Consider the following 12764-nt stretch of genomic DNA (forward strand, 5'->3'; position numbering starts at 1 on the left):
TTTCTGTTCCTGACCCTCCTAGCTGGAGGCATTGCAGGTGCCAGTGCTCTCTGCCAGCCTGTGCCCTCCTGGAAAGGAGGAGTCCCAGCTTCTTATCAGGAGCATCTGAGAAGGAAAACCCAGGTCCTGGGATATAAAGATAACTCTCTCCAGAGGCCAGTGAGAGGCAGAAAGGGGATATGTGACCTGTGAGATCTGGGTACCGCCTGGAGGGAGTTACACATCGTACTCTATAGTTATCTAGTACCGAGCTAACATATCAGACCTTTCCAAAGAAGTTGTGATTCTCCTGTACAGCTCAGAGCAGCATCTCGTGCCGGGCCTGCAGCAGAGGTGTCTCTCACTGGGCCCTGGGGAGCCACAGCAGCTCCTGTTGGACTTGGCATGAGATCAGAGGCCAGACTGTATATTATATGTGCCCAAGGGACCTGGCACCTGGGATTATTCCAGCCCTGATAAAGTGGCAGCAGCCATCCTGCAGTGTGTGTATGGGTGAGAGATGATAGAAAAGGCAGACTTACCCCGTGACATGAGGATGCCATGAATCTCCTTGATGACCTTCTTGTACAGCTCCTTCTGCCATTCTCCCAGAATGTCCCACTCCACTTCCCAGAAATAAGCAGCGACGTCCCTGAACGTGACCGATGCCTGGAACAGCAAACAGGACACCCTCAGCCCCTCTCCCTCCAGCTTCATTATAATGTGCGGGCAATAAACTGTGTTCTCTGGCCTCTGTCAGTGAAATCAGCTCCCCAGTTACATTATACCCTAAAGAGAGCTCTGTTCTCTGAGATCGATAATATTTTGTAGAGATCTTCTGATCCTCAAAGATGCCTAACGTACCTACATTTACAGGAGTCAAAACCTTTCCTAAGTGTGTGCAGCTTAATCAAGAGGCTTATTTAGGGGCCTGTAGTCAGACTCTTTATTTAGCCACTTTAAATGGCTGAATATGGGGGCCTGAAATCAGGTGCAGAGCTCTCTCTGAATATCCTGCTTGTTGTAACCATCTCTATCCGTAATGAGCTCCCCCAATGTAAAACCTGACGTGTTAGTCCGAGAGGAGCTGCACGAAGCGTTTTATTACAAAGGAATATTTTGCTCACCGCTCCTCCCTCCAGCCGCTCGCTGACCTGAGGCTCTTCCGTTTTCAGCGTCTCTGCTGTGGGGTCAGGCCTGTGACCTCGGCTGCCTGTTACAAACATGGGAAAGTGCATTTATTTATTATATTCTACATGAATAAAGCAGCAGGAACCAGGCATTAATAACGAACGAAAAGCAGAACACGCATGCAACTCTGAAACTAGACAAATAACTATCTGGAAAATTCAAAACAAAAAATCCTGGTAAACGAAGCAGAAATAGAACAGAAAGAGGCGTAAATGCGCAGTAACATTTGAATCTAGAACGGAGATGTTTGCAGAGCTATACAAACAGGTTTGTTCTAGAAATGCCACAATTGGCATCCGGCACAGCTTCTGAAGTCCCGGTGAGCTCTGATCACGTAATCTTGGATCCGGCGGGACCCCAGGCCACGTATTTATTTATTTCGAGGCTTTTTTATACCGAAGTATAGCGGGATGCCTTCACTCCGGTTTACAGGATAAACAACTTATACATAGTGGTGACCAATTGGTAACTTATACAAATATGAATATAACATCTTATATAACTTAAATAACTTGGTAAACAGGTTGGTGACAACAGTCACTGGGGCACTCTAGCAGGGAGCTGAGATAGGGTGGGGGAGGCTAGGGGGAATCAGCTGAGGCGGGCTGGATAGAGGGCTGTGTAGCAAAAATTGAAGAACAAGAGACAAGGAGGAGAGGGCGGGAGGGGGGGTGAAGGAGGATGGGATGCCATAGGGGTGGTAGGGAGAGGGGAGGGGTGGGGTATTCTGCGCATCTTGCAGTCTGGATGGTAAAGCAAGCTGTCACCAGATGTTCATTTTACAAATAAGGGCGCAGGTTAGGAATTAATTCCTCACCGTACAGGGCAGCTCCTTACCACGCTGTTAATGTGGGGTCACATTCCTAATTCTGAGGCCAGGGTTACACCTGCAATTCTCATCTCAGACGTGATAGGAAGCAACTGGCCCTTAAAAACAGAAGTGAGGGGGGACAAACGTCATTGTCTCTTGGCCGAAACCGTCAAGTTGTGTGGGTATTCACTGATATTCTGTTTTGTTTCATCCAATTAGAGAGAGAGAGAGAGAGAGAGCGCTCCAAGTCAGTTTAACACATAAAGATAGACCATGATGGCAGACACAGACCATATTGGCCCATCCAGTCTGCCCAGCCTCATCTCCTGCTCAGCTAAAAGGCCCCTTCCTCTCCCTCAGAGATCCCCTCGGCTCCTCCCAGGCTTTCTTGAACTCAAGCTATGGTGCACGTCTAAGCCTCTACTAATCTTCTGCACCGTAACCTGAGCGAGAGTCTGACTGACAAGAGTCCGGAAGGTGCTCGCCCTCCATAAACCTTCCTCGCTGCAGCGCGCTCGAGTCATTTCTCCACAAAAGGGACGGTTGCAGCGGCTCCACGGGCAGCGACCTCTTCGGCTTTTAAAAGCTCTTGGACGCAGCGACTCAAGAAGGGCGACATTTAGCTCAAAGTGAGAGGATGGGAATCTTGTGAGCTCTGAAAATGTAAGAATCCCGGAGGAAGAAGCTGAGGGCCTTCTGTAGCTATGAAAAGGAACCGAGACAGCGACCCCGCACAGATACCAGGACAGTACGAATCGCTCCTCCCTCCCTCCTGCTGCTAACCTGGGGGATCCCCCTGCCTCCCTCCCTCCCGCTGCCCGGGCTCAGGGGAAGTGAAAGCACAAGCTGCTGCCTGGGAGGGAGGGGGTTGGCATCTAGGAGCGGCACCGGGAGAGTGAGGGATGGAAGGAAGGACGTGAAAGGGAGGAGAGACAGCAGGAGCTGAGGGAAGGGACGGAGAGACACTGGGAAGGAGGGACAAAGAAGGAGAGACTTGAGAAGAGTGAAAGGCTGGAGAGGGAGAAGAGGATGACAGACGGGCCACGGTGAACTGGTGGGGGGAGAATGGGAAAAGGAACGAAAGGAAAAATCCCATTCGGACCCTACGAGCTCCTGCCAAAAACACAGGCAAACGGTGTCAGAGCCCCACAACTCCGGACGGCAGTGAAAGAGCTCCCAGTGGTTTACCAAGATGAACCTAAACGCAGTGGTGCGTGCCACGGTGCCCGCACAGCTGGATCACTGCAGGGCTCTATGCAAGGGTCTCGGGGTCATGCGAACGTCCGCTGCAAGGCTGAGAGAGGCCGCCGAACCGATTCACGCAGGGTCCCGCACAAACAACACGGGCTGGCAGGTCCTGACTCAGAAGCCTGGCGCTGACCTTCAAGGAGACAGTGGTAAAATGCAGGGGCCCCCTCCAGCCCTGTCACCCACATCAACAGTGCAGGACTGCGAGCCTTGCCTGACCGCCCCCACCCTAGGTCCCCCACCTCAGGCAGCCCAACCCCATCCCCTGTAGGGAAACAGATAGCGAGAGAGAGGGGGCCGGCCTCTTACCCTCCCGGTGCTGAATTCCTAACTGGCACCACCTGACCTTAGTACAGACACCCGGGAGGAATCGGATACCTGCCTGTTACAGGAGGGTGAATCCCTTCAGTCGTCTCTGATTCAGGAGGATCCAGGAAGGGCAGATCTTCCTCTTGTTTGACGCTCAGTGAGAACACAGACGTTACAATCGGAAGGCCTGAGATGAGAAAACAAACGAGTCTAGGAGGAGTCACCCAGGTCCTGCTAATATTATATTAGGAAATGGATTTGAAGTCTCCAAATGTTTGATGTCAATGCCCCATCTCTTGTGATCTGAAAATGCAAAGCCCTTTAAATCCAGAACATTTACTTACTGATGCTGGGGTCCTTCATGGTTTCTTTCCCCTCCAGCTCCCAGTGCTGAGGGAAATATTTCTCATCTTCCTTCTTAATCTTGAATACAACATCGGGATTAAGAATTGAATGACCTGCCAGTAAAGATAGCAAAATGACTTTTTCATTTCATCTGTTCCCTGTTATTTTTTAATGATATTTTTGTTCATCTGATCTGAGTTCGAATCAGGGCAATTCACAACCTGAACAATTTTGACTACGCTGAGGCCAACGGATAACTTGGGCCGGCTGAGCTCTGCCAGACACGTTGTCAGGGATAACGTCCCACTGGACATCCCTGAATAAAATAATAGGGTAATGTCCGAGTATTGACAGCTTGTCCCCAGATAACTTTCAAGCTTCCCCGACAACCAGAGGGGGAAAAGCAGCAAACGAAGCAAAGCCCCCCCTGGATGCTCCTTGTGACCTCGGCCAAGCCACTCCACCCCCCCCCCCCCAATTGCCTCAGGGACAAACTCAGGGCGAGGGGGGGGTCATTTCCCGAGGCTCTCCTCCCACTCTGTGCCGAGGATTAAGTCCTTGGAGCGCGTGAAGGTAACTTACCCTGAGCTACCACTGAAAAGGCACAAGCGAAATCTAAAATAATAAAAAATATGATAGAAAAGGCAGACTTACCCCGGGACAGGAGGACGCCGTGAATCTCCTTGATGACGTTCTTGTACAGCTCCTTCTGCCGTTCTCCCAGAATGTCCCACTCCACTTCCCAGAAATAAGCAGCGACGTCCCTGAACGTGACCGATGCCTGGAACAGCAAACAGGACCCCCTCAGCCCTTCTCCCTGCAGCTTCATTATAATGTGCGGGCAATAAACTGTGTTCTCTGGCCTCTGTCAGTGAGATCAGCTCCCTGACATGGAGAGAGCTCAGCTCTATTGAATCTCCAGTAATTTGCAGAGCTTGCTTGGTTTCCAGAGAATCCCTGGAGATCTCAGGTGCAGCTATCTGTGCATCAGTGCATGTCAGAGTACCCACGGTGAGCATGGGAGAGTCTGCGTGCCCTCCCCAACATCCCCCACCCTGCCAATCTCTGCTGATCTCGGGGTGAGCAGAGCTCAAACCTCCCCGGGGCTGTAAAGATCTCTGCCCTGTGATGGGAGGAGGGAAGGCTGGAAGAGCTGCACAGGGAAAAGGTTTCCTTTTAAATGCACAAGAGGCAGAGAAGGATTTCTTACCGGATCAGACACCAGGGCACACATTGCCCTCCTCTTTTCCCTCTCAGTCCTGCAGGTGCTGGGAGGGATTCAGGCTGTTCCTACTCAGAGGGGGCAGGGCTGATTCCTGGGGGCTCAGATAAAGCCCCTGCTCTCCCCCTCTGCAGGGATTTCCGGCCCTGGGGAGGCAGAAAGTTCTGATTTTATTCTCTTTTCTGCAGTAGTAGGAGCATGCGCAGAGGGCAAGCTGGGGGAGTGGAGGAGGAGGAGGAGGAGGAGGAAGAGGAGAATCCCCGCTCCTTAAGGTGGATCTCTAGAGATAGCAGAGAGCTGCTGGGCAAGGCAAGAGTGACCCGAAAAAGAATGGAGGATAAAACAGAAAATATATTGCCTGCCCATCAGTTGCATTGCATGCAGAACCATAAAAGGTGCAGAGGAGGGCGACGGAAATGATAAAGGGGATGGACCGGCTCTCCTATGGTGAGAGGCTATGCAGGTTAGGGCTCCTCAGCTTGGAAAAGAGGGGGCTGAGAGGGGACGCCATAGACACTGGTAAAGTCACGAGAGGGGTGGAAGGGGTTAATTACCATTTCACTAATACTGAAAGAAGGGGCCCCTAACCACCGGCAGATTGAAAACGGATCACTGGGTGCACGATCCAGCTGTGGAATCTGTTGCCAGAGGACATGGTCAGGGCGAGGAGCACAGCGTGGTTTAAAGGAAGTTTGGTTTAGTTCCTAGAAGAAAGGTCCATAATGCATCATTAGCCGGACAGACTGCAGAAAGGAGTAACAGAAATAATGGGATCTGCCGGGAACTCGTGACCCGGGTTGGCCACGGTCAGAGGCAGGATGCCGGGCTTGATGGACCTTTGGTCTGACCCAGCGCGGCACTTCTTATGTTCTTAAATCAGAGAACAGATTTACTCCTGCTGCATCTTTGACAGGGTCACCAACCCAGTCCTGGCGACCCCCTAGCCAATTCTGCTTTCAGACATGAAGACGAATGAAATAAATTTGCATATACCGGGCCTCCAACGCATGCAAATCTCTCTCATGAGCATTCACTGCGGATATCGTAAAGCTGAGGGGGAGCTGCCAGGGCTGTACTGCCCCCTTCCCTGCCAAAGTTCATGGAGCTAGGATAAGGAGATCTCACTGCCCAAAACAAAAAGGCCTAAATATTCAAAAGCTAATGAAAATGGGGAAGGCCAGGCAGAGCACACCATTTTGCTGACCACTGGACCATGAATTCCTTCGCTGATCCAATGGACACTGCAAGGTAGGGCTCTGCCCATAGCTGTAAACATACCTAATGCCTTTACAAGGATCCTACCCTTGACCAGTTCTTTCCTCCTGGTCCAATTAATGGTATCCTTTACCGTGGCCTGGAGGAAACTGAGCAGGCGGCCCCAGTGGCCCCTCTCTGGGTCTGCTGGGTGTCGGAAATGGTCCTTCTCAGGGCTGGCACGGCCCACAGAACGTCAGCAGCTGAAGCTTGTCCCAGGCAACAACGCCAATTAAAGTCCCAGGGACGATTAACTGGGCCCCCACCCACGAGGCCCATAGCAGAGTTCCTTGGCCAGGATTGAAAGTTCGGCCTGAGGAAACGAGCACCCTGTTCACCCAAACTAGACAGCAGAACACGGACAAATCAGAGAGGGGAAAGGAGAAGGAGGCGGGGGGAGCTGATCGTGGCTTTTTCAGGGCTCCAATGTCTTCAAAAAGAAGTAAAAACTATGCGCTATATTTCAGCTAACCAACAGTTTAGAAATGCGGCGGGAGATGGCAAACTGGAACTCCCCCGATATCTTTGGTTCTCTCGCCCAGGCTCAAGTAGCAAAAGGAGAAGCTATGGCAGCAGCAAATTCGACAGAAGATAACGAGAGAGAGGAGAGTGAAAATGAGCGGAAATCCCTCCCGCATGCCACGTTACCTATCATCCGCTCATTATTCTAGGTTTCCATGCATGGTGTGTCAGCTGCACCCATCTCTGGTAGCTGACATCGGCTGGAAGTTGGCACCGATCGTCTCAGGATTTGGCTAACTCTTTTTAGTGCCCTCGAAGCGCGCAGAAGCTCCCAGAAGTAAACCAGCTCTTCCAGCGACTTCCCTAGCCTTTTGCCTCTGACCGGTTGACTGCTCATGCAATAGAGTTAGAATAACCAGTAACGTTTCTGCTTATTCCCAGCCCTTGTCACTAGCAGAAGGAAGCTCTCCTTCTCCCCTCCTCCACCAAGGAAGAGTGTGGGATCCTCAGAGGCAGAATGATGACCTCGGGTTACCCCCTTGGGAGGGTGGTGGAGCCCAGATCAGTCTGGCCTGGTGGCTGTCGGCCCACAGTTTATCCAAGGGAACGGAGCTGGAGATTCCGGATAGGAAAGTAATGACAGAAGGGCACACGACACGAGAGAGTTGAAGTCCTCTGGAAATGCCGAGGTCCCCATTGATCGTTTGGAGACAGGGGCAAGCCTCGGAGCCTCGGTGGAGTTTTTCTTCTCTTAACCAGGAGAAGAGCGACGAACGTTCGGTCAGACAGCGCAACCGCGGGTGGCAAGGCGGAACCTAGAGCCAAGCCCTGGCCTTACAGGCGACTCTTCAGTGTCACACATTGCCGGGGTGGATTTCCTGAGTGGGCTCATCTTGGATCCCCGCCATGATTAGAACCAAGTGAGGAGAACTGCAAATGGATTTCGTGGCAGCCAAGAACAGAGGGCCCAAGGGCCTGGATGCTCTCTCGCAACCATGACCTCGACATTGTCTCGAGTACGTGCTTCCATCATGGCCAATAATAGACAGACAATCTGGGAAGAGTGGCTCTCGTGGCCCCAGAATGGCCCAGATGACCTTGGTTTGTGGACTTGATAAGCCTCGGCACAGAGGTCCGATTTGTTGGGGCAGGTGGGACTGCTTTTGTGGCTTGGCCCTTGAGAGGAGGAGATTGAGAGTCAAAAGTTATGAGGAGGAGGAGGAGGAGGTGTGTGGAGGATATTTGAGGCTTGGTGTCTGGAGAGGAAGGTTGAGCAGGTTTGACACCCTTACCAATGATCCTCTCCTCTTTACAGACAGGCTTACGAAGGGTTCGGCTTTGCATTCCTTAAGTGTTCAGGTGGCAGCACTCTCTTGTCATAAGGGGAGAAGGTGCCACTGCAATCCTTAGCTTCTCACCTGGAAGAGTAAAGCATTTGTGCCCACCTGGTCAGCAGAGGAGAAGCTTACATTTAAACTCAGATTCAGTGAAGGAGAAAGATCATTTAAAAGTGCGGATACCTAGGAAAGCTTCACCACAAACTCAGTGAATGTGGAATCAAGTTCACTCATTTTTAAAAAGTGGTGAAAAAGGTGGGTGTGTGTGGCTGAGTGGTAGGGCGCTACCTTTGCCCTGTCATATGACAGGGCAAAGGTAGCGCCGGCGCCATTTTGTTTTTTGTCCCCCGACGTCAGGAGCGTAGGAGATCGCTCCCGGACCCCCGCTGGACCCCCAGGGACTTTTGGCCAGCTTGGGGGGGCCTCCTGACCCCCACAAGACTTGCCAAAAGTCCAGCGGGGGTCCGGGAGCGACCTCCTGCACTCGAATCGTGTTGCCGTACGGCCGGCGCCATTTTGCGCAAAATGGCGCCGGCCGTACGGCAAAACGATTCGAGTGCAGGAGGTCGCTCCCGGACCCCCGCTGGACTTTTGGCAAGTCTTGTGGGGGTCAGGAGGCCCCCCCAAGCTGGCCAAAAGTCCCTGGGGGTCCAGCGGGGGTCCGGGAGCGATCTCCTACGCTCCTGACGTCGGGGGACAAAAAACAAAATGGCGCCGGCGCTACCTTTGCCCTGTCATATGACAGGGCAAAGGTAGCGCCGGCGCCATTTCTACAACGCACCGCAGGCCCGAGAGTAAAAGATCACACCGGGACCCCCGCTCTGGACCCCAGGTAATTTAAGGCATTTTGGGGGGGTTCGGGAGGGTGGGGGATTTATTTTAAAGGGTCGGGGTGGGTTTTAGGGTTGTTTTAGTGTGTCGGTTTTTCCGCCCTCCCCCTTCCCCTCCCCCTTCCCCTGATTTACGATTTTTGACGATAAATCGGGGGAATTCCTATTGTATCGCACTTCTAACGATTTTTGACGATTTAAAATATATCGGACGATATTTTAAATTGTCAAAAAACGATTCACATCCCTAGAATGGATTACTAAAAAATATGTTGCGATCCTTGACTAAATCGCATACTCTTAAGGGGTGGAAGCAGTATTTACCAATAGCATTACAGTTATTGAATAGCAGACCATTGAAAGAAAGCGGACGGACACCTTTTCAAAAAATGTATCAAAAATCTGAAGCAATAAGTATTACATCTTTGGAACAACGTAACATTATCTTTTGGGCGACAGCAGAGGGTAGTGTAGAATTACCAAAGCAGAATAGCTTGGATGCAGCGGGATATGATATGAACAATCCCACCGCATTAGTAATCCCTCCCCAACAATCACTTTTGTATGATATGCATTTTGGATGTAGCATTCCCAAAGGTCATTTTGGTTGGGTAAGAATTAAGTCAAGTTGGGCAAAACAGGGTCTTACAATCTTAGGAGGCATAATTGACGCAGACTATAGAGGTTCTATTTTTGTAGTGTATCATAATTTAACAAAAAGTGAAATATATATCCCAGCTCATACTAAGGTGGCCCAATTGATCATTATACCATGTCACACAGATACAATGACATGGGGGGTCCCAAATAAAACACCAAGGGGAAGTGCTCTTGGAAGCACTACTATACCACCGGAATCATTACATCCTGGGGTGAAAATTTGGATATTTTCCCCTAATCGGGAACCACAAAAAGGTGAAATCCTGGCAGTAGGTAAGGATGCTGTCCTTACAGTACTGGCGGAAGGTGCAGATGTCTGGCAGCAGGTACCGAGCGTGCGCTGCAAGTTACGGGAATAAAAGTTTTCCTTTTCTTCTCTTAATAGGATGGCAATATCCTCTTCAATATCCTCTTTGCAACGATCTTGAAGCTACTAGCCCTCCTGGTCATATGGGCCCTGACCGTTGGAAACACACCCTCCTTAGCGCAAGGTGGATTCCACAAACTACTATCAAGGATCCAAGCATCAAATCGGACAAATTGGAAGTTATTCCGTAATGCAACATGCGAAAATTGTAACATATGGAATTTTACGATAGAAAACATCATCCCATACGTCATTCCCCATACACCAATCAACCAATATGTTTGATGCGAATGCGATGCTAGAAATTAAAAACACTACAGAATATGTTTGTAAGAATTTTGATTATACTTGTTTTATGAGTACTGCTCATGCATCACGATACCAATGTAATAATGTTTCTGTTGCATTACCTGCCATTAATGTTTCCAAACCAGCTTGGATACTCGGTTGTATGGAAATCCCAGCACCCAAAACAACTACCAGGTTTACCTATTATTGGATAATGAGTCAGGAATCCCTGCCCCAATTCCGGAAACAATCCATAATTCGTTTGCCGGAAACCTGTATTACGACCGTCTTTTATAAAACTGTACATAAAATGTATTTTAATATATCTTTTCCCCCCATACCCCGCCCCGCCAGGCGACGGCGGGAATGGTATGACAAACTGTTGGGAAGTGCTGGTCTGGGTGTTGGTGTTCTTAACAGTATAGATGTTGAAGTGTTATAAAATAAGGGTGCCCGAGCTGGGACTGACATAAGTACCGCTACTAATCTGATGGCGGATTGGATACCGGACAACGTAAATCTCTTTCACCAAACGCTAAATTATTTGCAAGTACAGTCTGACCACCATCAGAACGTGTTCAATCAGCAGATCCACGTGATAGAGAATGTCTCTGCCTTGTTTAATTGGACTCAGATCCGATTGCAAATAATTTACCTTACTCAACAAATCCAAAATGTCCAAACCCAATTATATATCAGACATACTCCTATCTGGAAAACGCTATTTGAGCATTATGTCAAAACTTTGATCCCTTATCCTCTTGAATGGAGACCACGTCCGGAGCAAACCACATGTAGCCATTTATATTGCACAGGGTTAATTGAATGGTATCATGGAAGCAACACCACCGCATGTAAATTCATGGCGCTTCCGTTCCGTGTGGGGTCCCCGTCAGGACCTGTCTTGGTCCAGCCGACTTTTTCCGGTAAATGGATCTTTCCCGATAATAGAACTTCTTCTTTGGACAACTGCATTCCGCTTTTATCAGGATATCTTGCTTGTTACTTCTCGGTATCTCGTACCAAGGAAGATTGTACTTTACAACACTCTACGAGTGAATGCGCCTTATGGGTATTACCAGCAGATGCGCAAGGGTTCACTGTGGTCGCGCCCCAAGTAATTTGTGTTTATAATTCTTCTTTTAGCGGCTGTATTTATAACATATCGGTCTTTTCATTTAATAATGTCACGTATTACCTGCTCGCTAAAGATACATTAAATATTTCCATGACTGTTAACATATCAATTGCATTTTTACAGATCCCCCTTCTAGACTTACGGCCTTTGCAGAGAGCCATTAACGCCTCTCATCAATTACAACAAATATTGGCTCGATTGAATAAGTCTATGGACATTGTATCACTTAGAACTTTATTTGTGGCCGATCAACTTCATTCTTTGACTCAAAAAATTGCTGACGATACCCACCACTCCTGGTGGGACATCTTTACAGGTCATTCCTCCACAGCCCAGAGAACGTTAAATTGGCTCCTACACCCTATTTTAATTGTGATGATTGTGTGCATACTCTGTCTGACCTGTAACTGTTACCTCACCTATCGTGTACATCGCCTATCTCAGAGAACCCCAATCAATGTTCATACTGCCTCTTATGCATACGTGTCGGAAACTTGCTGATCAAGGGGTGGAGTGTAAGGAAAATGTTGCTGCCAATAACTGATTGTGCAACAAAGACTTTGGCTGCTCCTGCCGGGGACATGCTGGCCTGATCAACCAGCCTATGCCTAAGGGAGAGATAAGTCAGGCTTTGTGGTAGCAACTGTTGGTGACAACACAGGGATAGCAACTGTTTTCGACTGTTGGCAACTGTTGGCAACGACACAAGGGAAAACATAGTGATCAGCAACTTTCCTGACATGTATAAAAAGCAGAGGGGTGGAACGGCGAAACAGGAGTCTTTTGGAGTGCCTTCGTAGACGTATGAAGTGCTGCAGATTCCCTTTCTTCACCTAATCAATTGACCAGACTTCTCGCACAGACAGGCTGATGTATGAGGGGTGAGGAAACCTGAATATCCATGGACAGGTATGTGACTTTGTATATATGTATAGAACTGTAAGCTTTGAACCATGACGTCATGCAAATAAATGATATCATAGAGAGCGTGTGGCAGTGCTTTTATTCTTGCGCAACACACCTGCCCACATTCCTGGTCATCTTCTCGCTCCTCAGTCTCTGGTTCTCTCCCCTCTATCCATCCCCATGATCTTCTCCCTGTGCTGACACACAGGATCCCCTGCTCTCACCCAATAAAAACAAAACAAATGATACAGATGCCAGCAAGGAAAATAAAACCTGGAACTGTTTGTCAGTGCGCTTCAGATATTTCTAATTCTTGTTGCAGAATAGAAACTGATCTGCAGCAGGGAAATGAGGCTGTGCCTCAGGCCATCTCCTCTGTCTTGTCTGACTTTCCGGGGTGGGGGGGGCGATAGCACC

General features: G+C 49.4%; 1 protein-coding gene across 6 annotated transcripts in view; it reads right to left on the bottom strand.

Annotated features, from left to right (window-relative positions):
- Positions 1–5297, bottom strand: part of LOC115080208 (zinc finger protein 282-like) — a 45408-nt gene extending 40111 nt beyond the window's left edge. For 3 of the 6 annotated variants that reach the window (XM_029584341.1, XM_029584340.1, XM_029584338.1), the window contains exons 1-6: positions 5094–5278; positions 4538–4664; positions 3883–3996; positions 3608–3725; positions 1107–1188; positions 522–648 (exon numbers count right to left, since the gene is read on the bottom strand). In XM_029584341.1, coding sequence (XP_029440201.1) covers positions 522–648; positions 1107–1188; positions 3608–3725; positions 3883–3996; positions 4538–4664; positions 5094–5117 — 592 coding nt within the window. In that variant the 5' untranslated portion in view covers positions 5118–5278. Of the gene's footprint in view, positions 1–521; positions 649–1106; positions 1193–3607; positions 3726–3882; positions 3997–4537; positions 4665–5093 lie in introns of all 6 variants that reach the window. The other 3 variants (XM_029584343.1, XM_029584339.1, XM_029584342.1) reach the window with 3 other exon arrangements.
- Between the last annotated feature and the right edge of the window lie 7467 nt (positions 5298–12764).

The sequence above is a fragment of the Rhinatrema bivittatum genome, chromosome 19 (assembly GCF_901001135.1).
Source record: "Rhinatrema bivittatum chromosome 19, aRhiBiv1.1, whole genome shotgun sequence".
NCBI lineage: Eukaryota > Metazoa > Chordata > Amphibia > Gymnophiona > Rhinatrematidae > Rhinatrema > Rhinatrema bivittatum.